A 20,372-nucleotide genomic window follows, 5' to 3' on the forward strand; every position below is an offset into this window, starting at 1 on the left:
ATCTAGATTGTAACTGTTTTGAGACGTTTGATCCTGAAGCACCAGATATCAAAGATATTACTCCAACAGACCCTTACAGCCTGTTTCATTTGGATCAGTACCTTACAGCCTGTTTCATTTGGATCAGTCCCTTACAGCCTGTTTCATTTGGATCAGTCCCTTACAGCCTGTTTCATTTGGGATCAGACCCTTACAGCCTGTTTCATTTGGGTCAGTCCCTTACAGCCTGTTTCATTTGGGATCAGTCCCTTACAGCCTGTTTCATTTGGATCAGTCCCTTACAGCCTGTTTCATTTGGATCAGTCCCTTACAGCCTGTTTCATTTGGATCAGTCCCTTACAGCCTGTTTCATTTGGATCAGTCCCTTACAGCCTGTTTCATTTGGATCAGTCCCTTACAGCCTGTTTCATTTGGATCAGTCCCTTACAGCCTGTTTTATTTGGGATCAGTCCCTTACAGCCTGTTTAATTGGGATCAGTCCCTTACAGCCTGTTTCATTTGGATCAGTCCCTTTACAGCCTGTTTAATTTGGGATCAGTCCCTTACAGCCTGTTTAATTTGGGATCAGTCCCTTACAGCTTGTTTTATTTGGGATCAGTCCCTTACAGCCGGTTTAATTTGGGATCAGTCCCTTACAGCCTGTTTCATTTGGGATCAGTCCCTTACAGCCTGTTTCATTTGGATCAGTCCCTTACAGCCTGTTTCATTTGGATCAATCCCTTACAGCCTGTTTCATTTGGATCAGTCCCTTACAGCCTGTTTTATTTGGGATCAGTCCCTTACAGCCTGTTTAATTTGGATCAGTCCCTTACAGCCTGTTTCATTTGGATCAGTCCCTTTACAGCCTGTTTAATTTGGGATCAGTCCCTTACAGCCTGTTTAATTTGGGATCAGTCCCTTACAGCTTGTTTTATTTGGGATCAGTCCCTTACAGCCGGTTTAATTTGGGATCAGTCCCTTACAGCCTGTTTCATTTGGGATCAGTCACTTACAGCTTGTTTTCTTTGGGATCAGTCCCTTACAGCCTGTTTAATTTGGGATCAGTCCCTTACAGCCTGTTTAATTTGGGATCAGCCCCTTACAGCTTTTTTTATTCGGGATCAGTCACTTACAGCTTGTTTTCTTTGGGATCAGTCCCTTACAGCCTGTTTCATTTGGGATAATTCCCTTACAGCCTGTTTCATTTGGGATCATTCCCTTACAGCCTGTTTCATTTGGATCAGTCCCTTACAGCCTGTTTCATTTGGATCAGTCCCTTTACAGCCTGTTTAATTTGGGATCAGTCCCTTACAGCCTGTTTAATTTGGGATCAGCCCCTTACAGCTTTTTTTATTCGGGATCAGTCACTTACAGCTTGTTTTCTTTGGGATCAGTCCCTTACAGCCTGTTTCATTTGGGATAATTCCCTTACAGCCTGTTTCATTTGGGATCATTCCCTTACAGCCTGTTTCATTTGGATCAGTCCCTTACAGCCTGTTTCATTTGGATCATTCCCTTACAGCCTGTTTCATTTGGATCAGTCCCTTACAGCCTGTTTCATTTGGATCAGTCCCTTACAGCCTGTTTTATTGGGATCAGTCCCTTACAGCCTGTTTCATTTGGATGTTTGTGTGTTGGGGCGGCAGATAGCCCAGTGGTTAGAGCATGTAGCCTAGTGGTAAGAGCAGGTAGCCTAGTGGTTAGAGCAGGTAGCCTAGTGGTTAGAGCAGGTAGCCTAGTGGTTAGAGCAGGTAGCCTGGTGTTTAGAGGGGGGCGGCAGGTAGCCCAGTGGTTAGAGCAGGTAGTCTAGTGGTTAGAGCAGGTAGCCTGGTGGTTAGAGGGGGGCGGCAGGTAGCCCAGTGGTTAGAGCAGGTAGCCTAGTGGTTAGAGCAGGTAGTCTAGTGGTTAGAGCAGGTAGCCTAGTGGTTAGAGCAGGTAGCCTAGTGCTTAGAGCAGGTAGCCTGGTGCTTAGAGCAGGTAGCCTGGTGCTTAGAGCAGGTAGCCTGGTGCTTAGAGCAGGTAGCCTGGTGGTAAGAGCAGGTAGCCTGGTGGTTAGAGCAGGTAGCCTGGTGGTTAGAGGGGGGCGGCAGGTAGCCTGGTGGTTAGAGCAGGTAGTCTAGTGGTTAAAGCAGGTCGCCTAGTGGTAAGAGTGTTGGGCCAATAACCGAAAGGTTGCTGGATCGAATCCCTGAGCTGACGAGGTAAAAATCTGTCCTTCTGCCCCTGAACAAGGCAGTTAATCCACTGTTCCCTGGTAGGTCGTCAGTGCAAATAAGAACTTGTTCAGTCCCTTACAGCCTGTTTCATTTGGATGTTTGTGTGTTGGGGCGGCAGATAGTCTAGTGGTTAGAGGGGGGCGGCAGGTAGCCTAGTGGTTAGAGCAGGTAGCCTAGTGGTTAGAGCAGGTAGCCTAGTGGTAAGAGCAGGTAGCCTAGTGGTTAGAGCAGGTCGCCTAGTTGTTAGAACAGGTAGCCTAGTGGTTATAGCAGGCAGCCTGGTGGTTAGAGGGGGGCGGCAGGTAGACTAGTGGTTAGAGCAGGTAGCCTAGTGGTTAGAGGGGGGCGGCAGGTAGCCTAGTGGTTAGAGCAGGTAGCCTAGTGGTTAGAGCAGGTAGCCTAGTGGTTAGAGCAGGTAGCCTAGTGGTTAGAGCAGGTAGCCTAGTGCTTAGAGCAGGTAGCCTGGTGCTTAGAGCAGGTAGCCTGGTGGTTAGAGCAGGTAGTCTAGTGGTAAGAGCAGGTAGCCTGGTGGTTAGAGCAGGTAGCCTGGTGGTTATAGGGGGGCGGCAGGTAGCCTAGTGGTTAGAGCAGGTAGTCTAGTGGTAAGAGCAGGTAGCCTGGTGGTTAGAGCAGGTAGCCTGGTGGTTAGAGGGGGGCGGCAGGTAGCCTAGTGGTTAGAGCAGGTAGCCTAGTGGTTAGAGCAGGTAGCCTAGTGGTTAGAGCAGGTAGCCTAGTGCTTAGAGCAGGTAGCCTGGTGCTTAGAGCAGGTAGCCTGGTGGTTAGAGCAGGTAGTCTAGTGGTAAGAGCAGGTAGCCTGGTGGTTAGAGCAGGTAGCCTGGTGGTTAGAGGGGGGCGGCAGGTAGCCTAGTGGTTAGAGCAGGTAGTCTAGTGGTAAGAGCAGGTAGCCTGGTGGTTAGAGCAGGTAGCCTAGTGGTTAGAGCAGGTAGCCTGGTGGTTAGAGCAGGTAGCCTGGTGGTTAGAGGGGGGCGGCAGGTAGCCTGGTGGTTAGAGCAGGTAGTCTAGTGGTTAAAGCAGGTCGACTAGTGGTAAGAGTGTTGGGCCAATAACCGAAAGGTTGCTGGATCGAATCCCTGAGCTGACGAGGTAAAAATCTGTCCTTCTGCCCCTGAACAAGGCAGTTAATCCACTGTTCCCTGGTAGGTCGTCAGTGCAAATAAGAACTTGTTCTTAACAGACTTTCCTAGTTAAATTTTCATTAAATTTCCCCTCCGCTTAAATTCTAATTTATAATCAAAACATTGTCATTAATTTACATCCTAATATGAAAGGCACGACCCGGTAGGCCGTTTTAATTTCAGAAAAGCAATATAATATGAAAATAAAGCACTTTTTAATATTCAAACAAGATTTGTTTTCAGAGACAGACAATAAGAACATGGTTTAGGGAATGACAGGTTCACTGGGAGGTGACTATGGATGCGTTCCAAATGGCACCCTATTCCCTATATAGTGCACTACTTTAGACCAGAGCCCTATAGAACCCTATTCCCTATATAGTGCACTACTTTAGACCAGAGCCCTATTCCCTATATAATGCACTACTTTAGACCAGAGCCCTATAGAACCCTATTCCCTATATATAGTGCACTACTTTAGACCAGAGCCCTATTCCCTATATAGTGCACTACTTTAGACCAGAGCCCTATAGAACCCTATTCCCTATATAGTGCACTACTTCAGACCAGAGCCCTATATAACCCTATTCCCTATATATAATGCACTACTTTAGACCAGAGCCCTATAGAACCCTATTCCCTATATAGTGCACTACTTTAGACCAGAGCCCTATAGAACCCTATTCCCTATATAGTGCACTACTTTAGACCAGAGCCCTTTTGAACCCTATTCCCTATATAGTGCACTACTTTAGACCAGAGCCCTATATAGGGAAATAGGGTGCCATTTGGGACACACTTAAGGAGGCAGGTAGAGGGTTTGTTTGGTGGCCAGGCAAGAAGCCTCCCTCTTGAAACTGTATCACAACAAAATACACATTTTAATCTCACACAAAATCCAGTAGATTTGAAGAAAATGACAGATTTTAATTGTCTTCTGCACTGCACTCTGGGGGTCAGCTTTTCCAATGCAATCCAAAGGGGTATAAAAAAAAACATTGTTATATCAATCAATCAATCAATCAATATTGTTATACACACCAAATGATCCTCATCCCTTTCCAACGATCCTGACATCATTGTGAAAAAAAAAAAATTTGAATCTCTCCCATTTTTTAAAAAAATTTGTCAATTTAAGGAGTAATTTCTTAAGGGCTTTCACGAAAAAAATAAAAATAAAATAATAATCTTGTCTAGTTAAAGATTTTGTTATAAAGTTATAAAACCTTTCATATTTTCTACAATATATACATCACATTGGGTCTTTTAATACGCTTTTAAAACGAGGACGTATCCCAAACGGCACCCTAATTCCTATATAGTGCACCACCATGGGCCCTTGATTTAAAAATAGTGCACTAAATAGGCAAAAGGGGGGTGCAATTTGGGATCCGGGCCTTTTTTGTCTTTTTGAGGATGAAAATCTACACTTCACAAATTCACATTGTTTATAAACAGTTGCGGTGTAACAGTTTTTGTACGTTGGAGTCTTCGCCTCAAAGTCTTTGCAATGTCAACGTCATCAAATGTTTGAGATTTCCGTCCGCTTTCTATCTGCGTCGTCACCGTTCACCTTCAAAGGCATTTCAACCTCTAGTCTTTTCATTTGGCATTTCCTCCATTTCTTCAGTTTCTTGCAGCATATATAAGCAGTCAATGTGACGGCGATGCAGAACAGTCCCAGACAGGTCACTGACAGAGCTATGAGTAGCGGCTGACAGGGGAACAAGTCCTCCCTGCCGGGCCTCTCTGTCAGTTTACCCACGTACCACTGCTTCTCCTCCATCTGGATCTCAGCCTCCTCCCCGGTGAGAAGACTCTGGATGTAGCTCTCGTTAGAAACCGTCTCGTTGACGAAGAGGTTGACCAGGACCGTGGAGTGGAGAGGTTCGGGTTGACCGTGGTCCGAGACTTTAACCAGTAGACTGTAGAGACCGCGGTCACTCAGTTCTCTCTTCAACGTGATGTTCCCTGTGTCCGGGTCGATATCAAACGACCCCGGCTCGCCACCCTTCCTCTTGATGATGCTGTAGGCGATAACGGCGTTCATTCCTGTGTCTTTATCCACGGCGTAAACCTCTGTGATGGAGGTCCCTGGTAGGGTGCTAGGTAACACCAGCATGTAGGACTGGTTAGACTGGGGGAACAAGACGACGGGAGGGTTATCGTTTACGTCAAGGAGGAGGACGGTAACCACGGTGAGGCAGGAGAGAGAGGGTTCCCCTCCGTCGACTGCCTCGATCCAGAGGTAGTACGTCCCCTGTTGCTCCCGGTCCAGAGGGGTACGGGCCCTTAGAGCACCGCGCCCCGCGTCGATCACAAAGATGTCGCTGCCGTTGACGATGGAGAGGGCCACCCAGCCGTTCTCACCTGCGTCCGCGTCCGTTACCGAGAGGACGCCGATCTCGCCAAAACCCGGGAAATTCTCCGGCACAAAGAATGTGAAGTCTTTGTTGATGAAGCGCGGGCTGTTGGGTAAAAAAATAAAAAAATCAAATCAAATCATATGAATCAATCAACACAATCAATCAAATCAAATCAATCAATCAAATCATATCAATCAATCAAATCAAATTATATCAATCAATCAAAACAATCAATCAAATCTAATCTAATCATATCAATCAATCAATCAAATCAGCAGTTATCACAAAATGTCTGGCCTTTCTCTTACCTGTTGTCATTGCGGTCCAGCACAGTGATGACCACTGTAGCTATAGACTCTCTCCTGGGGGTCCCTCGGTCCACCGCCCGAACCATGAACCTGCAACCGAACCATGAACCTATTATTGTCTCGTCACAATATTACAACAACAACAATAAACAAAACACTATGAACATCCATAGGCAGTTATAATGCATTGTGTCATCCATATATCCAGTTTCCGCTTTAAATGACATTCAGCTTATTAAGGCTTCATAAAGCCTTCATAAAGCCTACCTAACTAAGCTCTACATAAATGTGTTACAAAGCATCTATAACCATACGTCATGCTTCATAAAGGCTTCATAAAGCCTACCTAACTAAGGGCTACATAAATGTGTTACAAAACATCTATAGCCGTACGTCATGCTTCATAAAGGCTTCATAAAGCCTACCAAAGAGCACCATGAATGTGTTACAAAACATCTATACCCGTACGTCATGCTTCATAAAGGCTTCATAAAGCCTACCTAACTAAGGGCTACATAAATGTGTTACAAAACATCTATACCCGTACGTCATGCTTTATAAAGGCTTCATAAAGCCTACCTGACTAAGGGCTACATAAATGTGTTACAAAACATCTATAATCGTACGTCATGCTTCATAAAGCCTTCATAAAGCCTACCTAACTAAGCTCTACATAAATGTGTTACAAAACATCTATAGCCGTACGTCATGCTTCATAAAGCCTACCAAAGAGCACCATAAATGTGTTACAAAGCATCTATAACCGTACGTCATGCTTCATAAAGCCTTCATAAAGCCTACCAAGGAGCACCATGAATGTGTTACAAAACATCTATACCCGTACGTCATGCTTCATAAAGGCTTCATAAAGCCTACCTGACTAAGCTCTACATAAATGTGTTACAAAACATCTATAATCGTACGTCATGCTTCATAAAGCCTTCATAAAGCCTACCTGACTAAGCTCTACATAAATGTGTTACAAAACATCTATAGCCGTACGTCATGCTTCATAAAGGCTTCATAAAGCCTACCAAAGAGCACCATGAATGTGTTACAAAACATCTATAGCCGTACGTCATGCTTTATAAAGGCTTCATAAAGCCTACCAAAGAGCACCATAAATGTGTTACAAAGCATCTATAACCGTACGTCATGCTTTATAAAGGCTTCATAAAGCCTACCAAAGAGCACCATAAATGTGTTACAAAGCATCTATAACCGTACGTCATGCTTCATAAAGGCTTCATAAAGCCTACCAAAGAGCACCATGAATGTGTTACAAAACATCTATAGCCGTACGTCATGCTTCATAAAGGCTTCATAAAGCCTACCTGACTAAGCCCTACATAAATGTGTTACAAAGCATCTATCATGCTTTATAAAGTACGTCATGCTTTATAAAGGGTTCATAATCGTGACATAACATGTTGTGATGACACATGATCTAAAGAGAATGTATGTGAGTCACGTTACAATTACCTTGATAAAATAAGGAAATTGAAAGTGGCTTTCAACTGAAACCAAGTTACATGTTCCTCAGAACATAATCACGCACACAACAATATAACAAGTCATACTGTGGGGTGTTGGACCCAGTCAGGTCTCTATATAACAAGTCATACTGTGGGGTGTTGGACCCAGTCAGGTCTCTATATAACAATATAACAAGTCATACTGTGGGGTGTTGGACCCAGTCAGGTCTCTATATAACAATATAACAAGAGGACCTGTCTATGTTAAATGAATGTAGGTGAATATAAACCTGTCTATGTTAAATGAATGTAGGTGAATATAAACCTGTCTATGTTAAATGAATGTAGGTGAATATAAACCTGTCTATGTTAAATGAATGTAGGTGAATATAAACCTGTCTATGTTAAATGAATGTAGGTGAATATAAACCTGTCTATGTTAAATGAATGTAGGTGAATATAAACCTGTCTATGTTAAATGAATGTAGGTGAATATAAACCTGTCTATGTTAAATGAATGTAGGTGAATATAAACCTGTCTATGTTAAATGAATGTAGGTGAATATAAACCTGTCTATGTTAAATGAATGTAGGTGAATATAAACCTGTCTATGTTAAATGAATGTAGGTGAATGTTTGTTGTATGAGGTGAGGCTGAGTTATATCTGTAATAATCATCAACCTTCAGAGATACCATGCTGTCCCGTAAATACATACCACCAGCCTTCAGAGATACCATGCTGTACTGTAAATACATACCACCAACCTTCAGAGATACCATGCTGTCCCGTAAATACATACCACCAGCCTTCAGAGATACCATGCTGTACTGTAAATACATACCACCAACCTTCAGAGATACCATGCTGTACTGTAAATACACACCACCAGCCTTCAGAGATACCATGCTGTACTGTAAATACATACCACCAACCTTCAGAGATACCATGCTGTCCCGTAAATACACACCACCAGTCTTCAGAGATACCATGCTGTACTGTAAATACATACCACCAACCTTCAGAGATACCATGCTGTCCCGTAAATACACACCACCAGCCTTCAGAGATACCATGCTGTCCCGTAAATACACACCACCAGCCTTCAGAGATACCATGCTGTCCCGTAAATACACACCACCAACCTTCAGAGATACCATGCTGTCCCGTAAATACATACCACCAGCCTTCAGAGATACCATGCTGTCCCGTAAATACATACCACCAGCCTTCAGAGATACCATGCTGTACTGTAAATACATACCACCAACCTTCAGAGATACCATGCTGTCCCGTAAATACATACCACCAGCCTTCAGAGATACCATGCTGTACTGTAAATACATACCACCAACCTTCAGAGATACCATGCTGTACTGTAAATACACACCACCAGCCTTCAGAGATACCATGCTGTACTGTAAATACATACCACCAACCTTCAGAGATACCATGCTGTCCCGTAAATACACACCACCAGTCTTCAGAGATACCATGCTGTACTGTAAATACATACCACCAACCTTCAGAGATACCATGCTGTCCCGTAAATACACACCACCAGCCTTCAGAGATACCATGCTGTCCCGTAAATACACACCACCAGCCTTCAGAGATACCATGCTGTCCCGTAAATACATACCACCAACCTTCAGAGATACCATGCTGTCCCGTAAATACATACCACCAGCCTTCAGAGATACCATGCTGTACTGTAAATACATACCACCAGCCTTCAGAGATACCATGCTGTCCTGTAAATACATACCACCAACCTTCAGAGATACCATGCTGTACTGTAAATACACACCACCAGCCTTCAGAGATACCATGCTGTCCCGTAAATACACACCACCAGTCTTCAGAGATACCATGCTGTACTGTAAATACATACCACCAACCTTCAGAGATACCATGCTGTCCCGTAAATACACACCACCAGCCTTCAGAGATACCATGCTGTCCCGTAAATACACACCACCAGCCTTCAGAGATACCATGCTGTCCCGTAAATACACACCACCAACCTTCAGAGATACCATGCTGTCCCGTAAATACATATCACCAGTCTTCAGAGATACCATGCTGTACTGTAAATACATACCACCAGCCTTCAGAGATACCATGCTGTCCTATAAATACATACCACCAGCCTTCAGAGATACCATGCTGTACTATAAATACATACCACCAGCCTTCAGATACCATGCTGTCCTATAAACACATACCACCAACCTTCAGATACCATGCTGTACCATAAATACATACCACCAGCCTTCAGAGATACCATAAATACATACCACCAGCCTTCAGAGATACCATGCTGTACTATAAATACATACCACCAGCCTTCAGAGATACCATAAACACATACCACCAGCCTTCAGAGATACCATGCTGTCCCGTAAATACATACCACCATCCTTCAGAGATACCATGCTGTACTATAAATACATACCACCAGCCTTCAGAGATACCATGCTGTCCTATAAATACATACCACCAGCCTTGGTTTTAGGGCAATATAGTATATTTATAGTATATTTATAGTATATTTATAGTATATTTTAAAAGCTGTGGGAAAACCAGAAAAAAATGGGGAAATCTGAAACCTGGAAAAACAAAATCGAGAAAACGGAGAATGGGGGAAACCCCCCCCGGAATTCAGCCCAAAAATAAATACGGATTTTAACGGGCCCTACCAATGTTTCTGATGAAGGACTGCACTTTAGAGTGTGTGATTCTGCAGCATTTTGGGGACAGTTGAGATCAGGTCCACTATTGGCTGTGCGCCCAAGAGGGAAAGAGGTTGGGCCTGTCCTAACAAAGGGTTTAGAGTAATATAACACACAGCATTTATCCACAGCCATTTGCAGTCACGCCTGAATACATCTTTACATACGGAGTCTAACCCACCATGCTGGTGTTGCAATTGTCAGCTCTGGGATTTACTAATCCAATGCTCTAACCACTAGGCTACCCTACATACGGGTGGGAGTCTAACCCACCATGCTGGTGTTGCAATTGTCAGCTCTGGGATTTACTAATCCAATGCTCTAACCACTAGGCTACCCTACATACGGGTGGGAGTCTAACCCACCATGCTGGTGTTGCAATTGTCAGCTCTGGGATTTACTAATCCAATGCTCTAACCACTAGGCTACCCTACATACGGGTGGGAGTCTAACCCACCATGCTGGTGTTGCAATTGTCAGCTCTGGGATTAATCCAATGCTCTAACCACTAGGCTACCCTACATACGGGTGGGAGTCTAACCCACCATGCTGGTGTTGCAATTGTCAGCTCTGGGATTAATCCAATGCTCTAACCACTAGGCTACCCTACATACGGGTGGGAGTCTAACCCACCATGCTGGTGTTGCAATTGTCAGCTCTGGGATTAATCCAATGCTCTAACCACTAGGCTACCCTACATACGGGTGGGAGTCTAACCCACCATGCTGGTGTTGCAATTCTCTACCAAGATGCATGATGGGTTATAAATGCTTTGTGATGCCTCAATTTAACATGATTTATAAAGCCTTATATTAAGCATTGCTTATGCCACCCTTGATAAAGAACAGGTTTATGTCATCTTTGACATACATATATTTAATTCCACCAACTTTGTTTTTTTGTTTCACTTTTTTTTATCCATTTTGAGATTATTTTCTGTCATGAAAAAGCTAAACAAGTAAATTATTATTATTACTATAAACATATATAGGAAATTTATAAGACATTTGAATCCATACAATATCAGTCATAGTACGTTAGGACACATCATCAATATGCGACGGACCTGTAGGTCTGCTTCTCTTCTCGGTCCAGAGATGTGGACACGGTCAGCACGCCGGTCAGCCTCTCCAGGAGGAAAATGGAGGGAGCGTCTGACCCCAGCGTGTAGATGACCTCTCCTCTGGCCTCACTGTCCTGGTCTGTGGCCTGGAGCTGGGTCAGGAAGCTGTTGGGAGGGTTATTCTCCTCCACAGAGACCTGAGATTAAAATAAGTATGGTGTTATCAGGGACTCAAATAATAAGTATGGCGTTATCAAGGACTCAAATAATAAGTATGGTGTTATCAATGACTCAAATAATAAGTATGGTGTTAACAAGGACTCAAATAATAAGTATGGTGTTAACAAGGACTCAAATAATAAGTATGGTGTTAACAAGGACTCAAATAATAAGTATGGTGTTAACAAGGACTCAAATAATAAGTATGGTGTTAACAAGGACTCAAATAATAAGTATGGTGTTATCAAGGACTCAAATAATAAGTATGGTGTTAACAAGGACTCAAATAATAAGTATGGTGTTAACAAGGACTCAAATAATAAGTATGGTGTTAACAAGGACTCAAATAATAAGTATGGTGTTAACAAGGACTCAAATAATAAGTATGGTGTTAACAAGGACTCAAATAATAAGTATGGTGTTAACAAGGACTCAAATAATAAGTATGGTGTTAACAAGGACTCAAATAATAAGTATGGTGTTATCAAGGACTCAAATAATAAGTATGGTGTTAACAAGGACTCAAATAATAAGTATGGTGTTAACAAGGACTCAAATAATAAGTATGGTGTTAACAAGGACTCAAATAATAAGTATGGTGTTATCAAGGACTCAAATAATAAGTATGGTGTTAACAAGGACTCAAATAATAAGTATGGTGTTATCAAGGACTCAAATAAGTAGGTAAATACATCAATAAATAAGTACATTTTAAAATAAATAAATAATACCTAAATACTAAAATACATTTGTAAATACTATAATAAATAAGTAAATACTATAATAAATAAGTAAATACTATAATAATTGTGTAAATACTGTAATAATAAGTAAATTTTAAAATAAATTTGTAAATACTAAAATAAATAAGTAAATTCTAAAATAAATACGTGAGTAGACCTTTTTTGATTTTATTAGTCAACAACAATTATTTTAACAACAACAACAACAACAACAAAAAATCCTCTATATTTTGTATTATTGTACTGAAATGGCTTAAGAAAATCAATGTACTATCAATAATATGCTCAATGTTCATGTCCAACATGCTCAATGTTCATGTCCAAATCCTAACCGTCACCCTAATATGCTCAATGTTCATGTCCAAACCCTAACCGTCACCCTAATATGCTCAATGTTCATGTCCAAACCCTAACCGTCACCCTAATATGCTCAATGTTCATGTCCAAACCCTAACCGTCACCCTAAAAAAACATTTAAACATTCCTGTGTTCATACAAATACATTCACTCACCTCATACAGAGACTGTTTGAAGACCGGCGCGTTGTCGTTCTCATCCAGAACCAGGATCTTAACGAAGGTCTTAATGGCGAGACCTCTGGGGTTCCTGAGCACTACGGTCAGCTCGTAGTCCTGCCTCTGCTCGTGGTCCAGCGGCTCCGTCGTCTCTAACAGATACTCGTTCTTCAACCGTTTGTAAGGTGTCAGTCGGAACGGGCCGGATCCTTCAAGTAGACATTCCGTCCCTTGTCCTCTCTGGTCCGTGTTCGACACGGTGAAAAACGCGATTGGGGAAAACGGCGGTTCGGACTCCTTCATCGTGACCACGCCGTCTTTCTCCGCCGCAATGTAGCGCGGCATAATGACAGGCGGACCGGAAGCTACCCGGATCACGTGCACCGTCACCGTGGCGACGGCAGGGACGCAACCAGGTCCGTTCGCGAGGACAGTGAGTTTGTAGAACTTCCCGGTTGCGGTGTTGATCTGACCGGCCAGTTTGATCACCCCGGTAATCCGGTCCAGATGGAACAGGGCTCTAGCCTCCCGGGGAACGCGGTCGCTGTACGCATAGCTGATCACGGCGTTGGCGCCCTGGTCGGGGTCGAAGGCGTGTAACCTGGACAGGTGCTTTCCTTTAGTCGTATTCCCGTAGAGCGTCACGTTGACCTGTGATTCTGTGAACTGAGGACAGTTATCGTTGACATCAGTGATTATAATCCTCAACGTGGCAGTGCCAAGGAGAGGTGGTAACCCACCGTCCTCTGCTATAATATCCGTTATGTATTCCTCCTGTCGTTCCCGGTCCAGCTCGTCGGTCACGATGAGGAAGGGTGTCAGCTCACCCCCCTCGTTCTCCTCTACGTCCAGAGTGAACACCCCGAAGTCGTTGACCAGCCAGTAAGTCTGGACCCCGTGAAACCCCAGATCAGGGTCCGTCGCTGACTGCTCCACCGCGAACCTCGCGTTGACCTGGGTGTTCTCCGGGACGGAAACCCTAATCTCGCCCGTCGGGAAGCGCGGACGATTATCGTTAACATCCTCAACCAAGATTTTGACCTTAACCAGCTGGAAATACTGCTGGGGTAGAACGAACACATCCAGGGAGAGGACGCAGCCCTGGTTGTACTCCGAGGAGTCGGGGCAGAGCGTCTCCCTGTCGATCTCATTCCCAGACGTAAACAGCTGTCCCGTAGTGCTGTTCAGAGTGACATACTGATCACTGGGCTTCTTCTGGGGCAGATTGAATAAAACATGGGGATCGAGGGATAAATCCAAGTGTAAGTCGGAGCCCATGGACCCGATGAGTGTCCCCGACGGTAATCCTTCTTTTATCTTATAGACCAGCTCTTTGGCTTGGCTGAAATTAGCAAACAGCAGAGGGGGCTGGTGTAAAGGAGGAGTATACACAAACCCTGAAATGCAGACACAGTACAGAAACATGGGGGTTTAACAAATAGACTTCCAGACATGAGAGAATCAGTCTGGGGGGGGTGGGGGACGACGACGACAACAAACATGTTGACGATACAGTTATATTATGGAGTCAATAGCCGAGAATGTAAAGAAAATCACTTGATTAAATTAGACTTTCTAAACAGGCACATATATGCTTTTTTAAAAATGTTTAAATACAAATGTTTTACTCTTTAACTCTTTAAATAATAACAAGTAGAACGTAGTCTAGGCTTTGAACCACAGACATTAAGATGTATTGAAAATAACATACACGTTACTACTCATCAATTACATGACGCACGTCGAAGTTGCCAGTTGATTTTAAGCGCAAGCCAACCTCTCATTTGACATTGAACTATGTTTTTTTTTTAAATAAAAAGCTTTCTCTCTTCATTTTTTTTTTCATAGAAAGACTACTTTTACAAGACTACAATGAGAAAAACACTTACCCACAGTACTCCTCTCGAGCTAAGTCCGGGTCCTGTTTTGTTGAACATGTTTATTCCACCTGGCTCGACGTGGTTTGACCTACAGACCGGAGCGGAGAGCCCGGAGCTAAACGCATCAGAGGTTTTTGTCGTGTGCTGAGTTGATCAGCGTAGCAGCAGCACATAGCCTCTGAGTTCGTTGCTGTCTTGTCGCCTTCTGAACTGAACAGAGTCATTCATCCCAACACTGAGTCAGGAACACGCCCACAATATGCAAATAACCCCCCTGACGGCAACCAATGAGATTAGACAGCCGCTGGGATGGGCAGGGAGAGGCGGTTCAAGGATCTTGCCTGTTTTTTTTTGCAGAGAGAGGGATTGTGTGTGTGTGAGTGTGTGTGTGTGTGTGTGTGTGTGTGTGTGTTTGTGTGTGTGAGTGTTCAAAACAGAGAGAAGAAGTACCCTTAGTAAGTAATAGTTGTGGTGTTTGGAGCCTGTTATTTCTGTAAATGATGAATTACTGGAAGCCTCCCAATAGAGCACATATGAACCCAACCTTTCTGAAATGTACATGTGCCCTTAATGACCTGTATATAGATGATGATGAGTGTAGGATGTTGTACTTCACCAATTACAACACTTGAGAATCTTGTGTGTTTGAATTCTTGGATATTATATGCTTTAAACAATGCCCTCATAGCAGCATGTTTACAACATTAAATGTCCCCCTACAGCAGTATGTTTACAACATTAACTGTTCACAGCAGTATGTTTACAACATTAACTGTCCCCTCATAGCAGCATGTTACAACATTAAATGTCCCCTTACAGCAGCATGTTTACAACATTAACTGTTCACAGCAATATGTTTACAACATTAACTGTCCCCTCACAGCAGCATGTTTACAACATTAACTGTTCACAGCAATATGTTTACAACATTAACTGTCCCCTCATAGCAGCATGTTTACAACATTAAATGTCCCCTCCAGCAGTATGTTTACAACATTAACTGTCCCCTTACAGCAATATGTTTACAACATTAACTGTTCACAGCAGTATGTTTACAACATTAAATGTCCCCTCATAGCAGTATGTTTACAACATTAACTGTCCCCTCATAACAGCATGTTTACAACATTAACTGTTCACAGCAGTATGTTTCCAACATTAACTGTCCCCTACAGCAGCATGTTTACAACATTAAATGTCCCCGTATAGCAGTATGTTTACAACATTAACTGTTCACAGCAGCATGTTTACAACATTAACTGTCCCCTTATAGCAGCATGTTTACAACATTAACTGTCCCCTTATAGCAGTATGTTTACAACATTAACTGTCCCCTACAGCAGTATGTTTACAACATTAACTGTCCCCTACAGCAGTATGTTTACAACATTAACTGTCCCCTTACAGCAGTATGTTTACAACATTAACTGTCTCCTTACAGCAGTATGTTTACAACATTAACTGTCCCCTTACAGCAGTATGTTTACAACATTAAATGTTCACAGCAGTATGTTTACAACATTAAATGTTCACAGCAGTATGTTTACAACATTAACTGTCCCCTTATAGCAGTATGTTTACAACATTAAATGTTCACAGCAGTATGTTTACAACATTAACTGTCCCCTACAGCAGTATGTTTACAACATTAAATGTTCACAGCAGTATGTTTACAACATTAACTGTCCCCTTACAGCAGTATGTTTACAACATTAACTGTCTCCTACAGCAGTATGTTTACAACATTAACTGTCCCCTCACAGCAGTATGTTTACAACATTAAATGTCCCCGTATAGCAGTATGTTTCCAACATTAAATGTTCACAGCAATATGTTTACAACATTAACTGTCCCCTTACAGCAGTATGTTTACAACATTAACTGTCTCCTACAGCAGTATGTTTACAACATTAACTGTCCCCTCACAGCAGTATGTTTACAACATTAACTGTCCCCTTACAGCAGTATGTTTACAACATTAACTGTCCCCTCACAGCAGTATGTTTACAACATTAACTGTCCCCTTACAGCAGTATGTTTACAACATTAAATGTCCCCTACAGCAGTATGTTTACAACATTAAATGTCCCCGTATAGCAGCATGTTTACAACATTAACTGTTCACAGCAGTATGTTTCCAACATTAAATGTCCCCTTACAGCAGTATGTTTACAACATTAACTGTTCACAGCAGTATGTTTACAACATGAACTGTCCCCTTACAGCAGTATGTTTACAACATTAACTGTTCACAGCAGTATGTTTACAACATTAACTGTCCCCTTACAGCAGTATGTTTACAACATTAACTGTTCACAGCAGTATGTTTACAACATTAACTGTCCCCTTACAGCAGTATGTTTACAACATTAAATGTCCCCTACAGGAGTATGTTTACAACATTAAATGTCCCCTTACAGCAGTATGTTTACAACATTAAATGTCCCCTACAGCAGCATGTTTACAACATTAACTGTCTCCTACAGCAGTATGTTTACAACATTAAATGTTCACAGCAGTATGTTTACAACATTAAATGTTCACAGCAATATGTTTACAACATTAAATGTCCCCGTATAGCAGCATGTTTACAACATTAAATGTTCACAGCAGTATGTTTACAACATTAAATGTTCACAGCAGTATGTTTACAACATTAAATGTTCACAGCAGTATGTTTACAACATTAACTGTCCCCTACAGCAGTATGTTTACAACATTAAATGTTCACAGCAGTATGTTTACAACATTAACTGTCCCCTACAGCAGTATGTTTACAACATTAAATGTTCACAGCAGTATGTTTACAACATTAACTGTCCCCTTACAGCAGTATGTTTACAACATTAACTGTCTCCTACAGCAGTATGTTTACAACATTAACTGTCCCCTCACAGCAGTATGTTTACAACATTAAATGTCCCCGTATAGCAGTATGTTTCCAACATTAAATGTTCACAGCAATATGTTTACAACATTAACTGTCCCCTTACAGCAGTATGTTTACAACATTAACTGTCTCCTACAGCAGTATGTTTACAACATTAACTGTCCCCTCACAGCAGTATGTTTACAACATTAACTGCCCCCTTACAGCAGTATGTTTACAACATTAACTGTCCCCTCACAGCAGTATGTTTACAACATTAACTGTCCCCTTACAGCAGTATGTTTACAACATTAAATGTCCCCTACAGCAGTATGTTTACAACATTAAATGTCCCCGTATAGCAGCATGTTTACAACATTAACTGTTCACAGCAGTATGTTTCCAACATTAAATGTCCCCTTACAGCAGTATGTTTACAACATTAACTGTTCACAGCAGTATGTTTACAACATGAACTGTCCCCTTACAGCAGTATGTTTACAACATTAACTGTTCACAGCAGTATGTTTACAACATTAACTGTCCCCTTACAGCAGTATGTTTACAACATTAACTGTTCACAGCAGTATGTTTACAACATTAACTGTCCCCTTACAGCAGTATGTTTACAACATTAAATGTCCCCTTACAGCAGTATGTTTACAACATTAAATGTCCCCTTACAGCAGTATGTTTACAACATTAAATGTCCCCTACAGCAGTATGTTTACAACATTAAATGTCCCCTTACAGCAGTATGTTTACAACATTAAATGTCTCCTACAGCAGTATGTTTACAACATTAAATGTCCCCGTATAGCAGTATGTTTACAACATTAAATGTCTCCTACAGCAGTATGTTTACAACATTAAATGTCCCCGTATAGCAGTATGTTTACAACATTAAATGTCCCCGTATAACAGTATGTTTACAACATTAAATGTCCCCTACAGCAGTATGTTTACAACATTAAATGTCCCCGTATAACAGTATGTTTACAACATTAAATGTCCCCTTACAGCAGTATGTTTACATCATTAAATGTCCCCTACTGCAGTATGTTTACATCATTAAATGTCCCCTCAAAACAGTATGTTTTCATTAACACCATACTGTAGATCATTAACACCATACTGTAGGACTGTAGAACATTAACACCATACTGTAGATCATTAACACCATACTGTAGATCATTAACAACCATACTGTAGGACTGTAGATCATTAACACAATACTGCAGGTCATCAACACCATACTGTAGATCATTAACACCATACTGTAGGACTGTAGGTCATTAGCACCATACTGTAGATCATTAACACCATACTGTAGATCATTAACACCATACTGTAGGACTGTAGGTCATTAGCACCATACTGTAGATCATTAACACCATACTGTAGATCATTAACACCATACTGTAGATCATTAACACCATACTGTAGGACTGTAGGTCATTAGCACCATACTGTAGATCATTAACACCATACTGTAGATCATTAACACCATACTGTAGATCATTAACATCATACTGTAGATCATTAACACCATACTGTAGGACTGTAGATCATTAACACCATACTGTAGATCATTAACACCATACTGTAGGTCATTAACACCATACTGTAGGACTGTAGATCATTAACACCATACTGTAGATCATTAACACCATACTGTAGATCATTAACACCATACTGTAGATCATTAACACCATACTGTAGATCATTAACACCATACTGTAGATCATTAACACCATGCTGTAGGACTGTAGATCATTAACACAATACTGCAGGTCATCAACACCATACTGTAGATCATTAACATCATACTGTAGATCATTAACACCATACTGTAGGACTGTAGATCATTAACACCATACTGTAGATCATTAACACCATACTGTAGCTAATTAACACCATACTGTAGGACTGTAGATCATTAACACCATACTGTAGATCATTAACCCCATACTGTAGATCATTAACACCATACTGTAGATCATTAACACCATACTGTAGATCATTAACACCATACTGTAGATCATTAACACCATACTGTAGGACTGGAGATCATTAACACCATACTGTAGATCATTAACACCATACTGTAGATCATTAACACCATACTGTAGATCATTAACACCATACTGTAGGACTGTAGATCATTAACATCATACTGTAGATCATTAACAACCATACTGTAGGACTGTACGATCATTAACACAATACTGCAGGTCATCAACACCATACTGTAGATCATTAACACCATACTGTAGATCATTAACACACCATATTGTAGATCATTAACACCATACTGTAGGTCATTAACACCATACTGTAGGTCATTAACACCATATTGTAGATCATGAACACCATACTGTAGGTCATTAACACCATACTGTAGATCATTAACCACCATACTGTAGATCATTAACACCATATTGTAGATCATTAACACCATACTGTAGGTCATTAACACCATACTGTAGGTCATTAACACCATACTGTAGATCATTAACACCATACTGTAGATCATTAACACCATACTGTAGGTCATTAACACCATACTGTAGGACTGTAGATCATTACACATACAGTAGGTCATTAACACCATACTGTAGATCATTAACACCATACTGTAGGGACTGTAGATCATTACACCATACTGTAGATCATTAACACCATACTGTAGATCATTAACACCATACTGTAAATCATTAACACCATACTGTAGATCATTAACACCATACTGTAGATCATTAACACCATACTGTAGGACTGTAGATCATTAACACACATACTGTAGATCATTAACACCATACTGTAGATCATTAACACCATACTGTAGATCATTAACACCATACTGTAG

The 20,372-nt window shown here is 41.6% G+C and overlaps 1 protein-coding gene across 1 annotated transcript; it reads right to left on the reverse strand.

Annotated features, from left to right (window-relative positions):
- Positions 1–3,529: 3,529 nt before the first annotated feature.
- On the reverse strand, positions 3,530–14,968 carry LOC109888133 (protocadherin-20-like). The gene is given in 6 exon segments (XM_031820807.1): positions 3,530–5,799; positions 6,006–6,095; positions 11,281–11,474; positions 12,752–14,109; positions 14,112–14,151; positions 14,644–14,968. Coding segments are annotated over 6 exon segments (2,676 nt in total). The 5' UTR covers positions 14,692–14,968; the 3' UTR covers positions 3,530–4,853.
- Positions 14,969–20,372: the final 5,404 nt, after the last annotated feature.

Source organism: Oncorhynchus kisutch, unplaced genomic scaffold (genome assembly GCF_002021735.2).
Source record: "Oncorhynchus kisutch isolate 150728-3 unplaced genomic scaffold, Okis_V2 scaffold3667, whole genome shotgun sequence".
Lineage (NCBI taxonomy): Eukaryota > Metazoa > Chordata > Actinopteri > Salmoniformes > Salmonidae > Oncorhynchus > Oncorhynchus kisutch.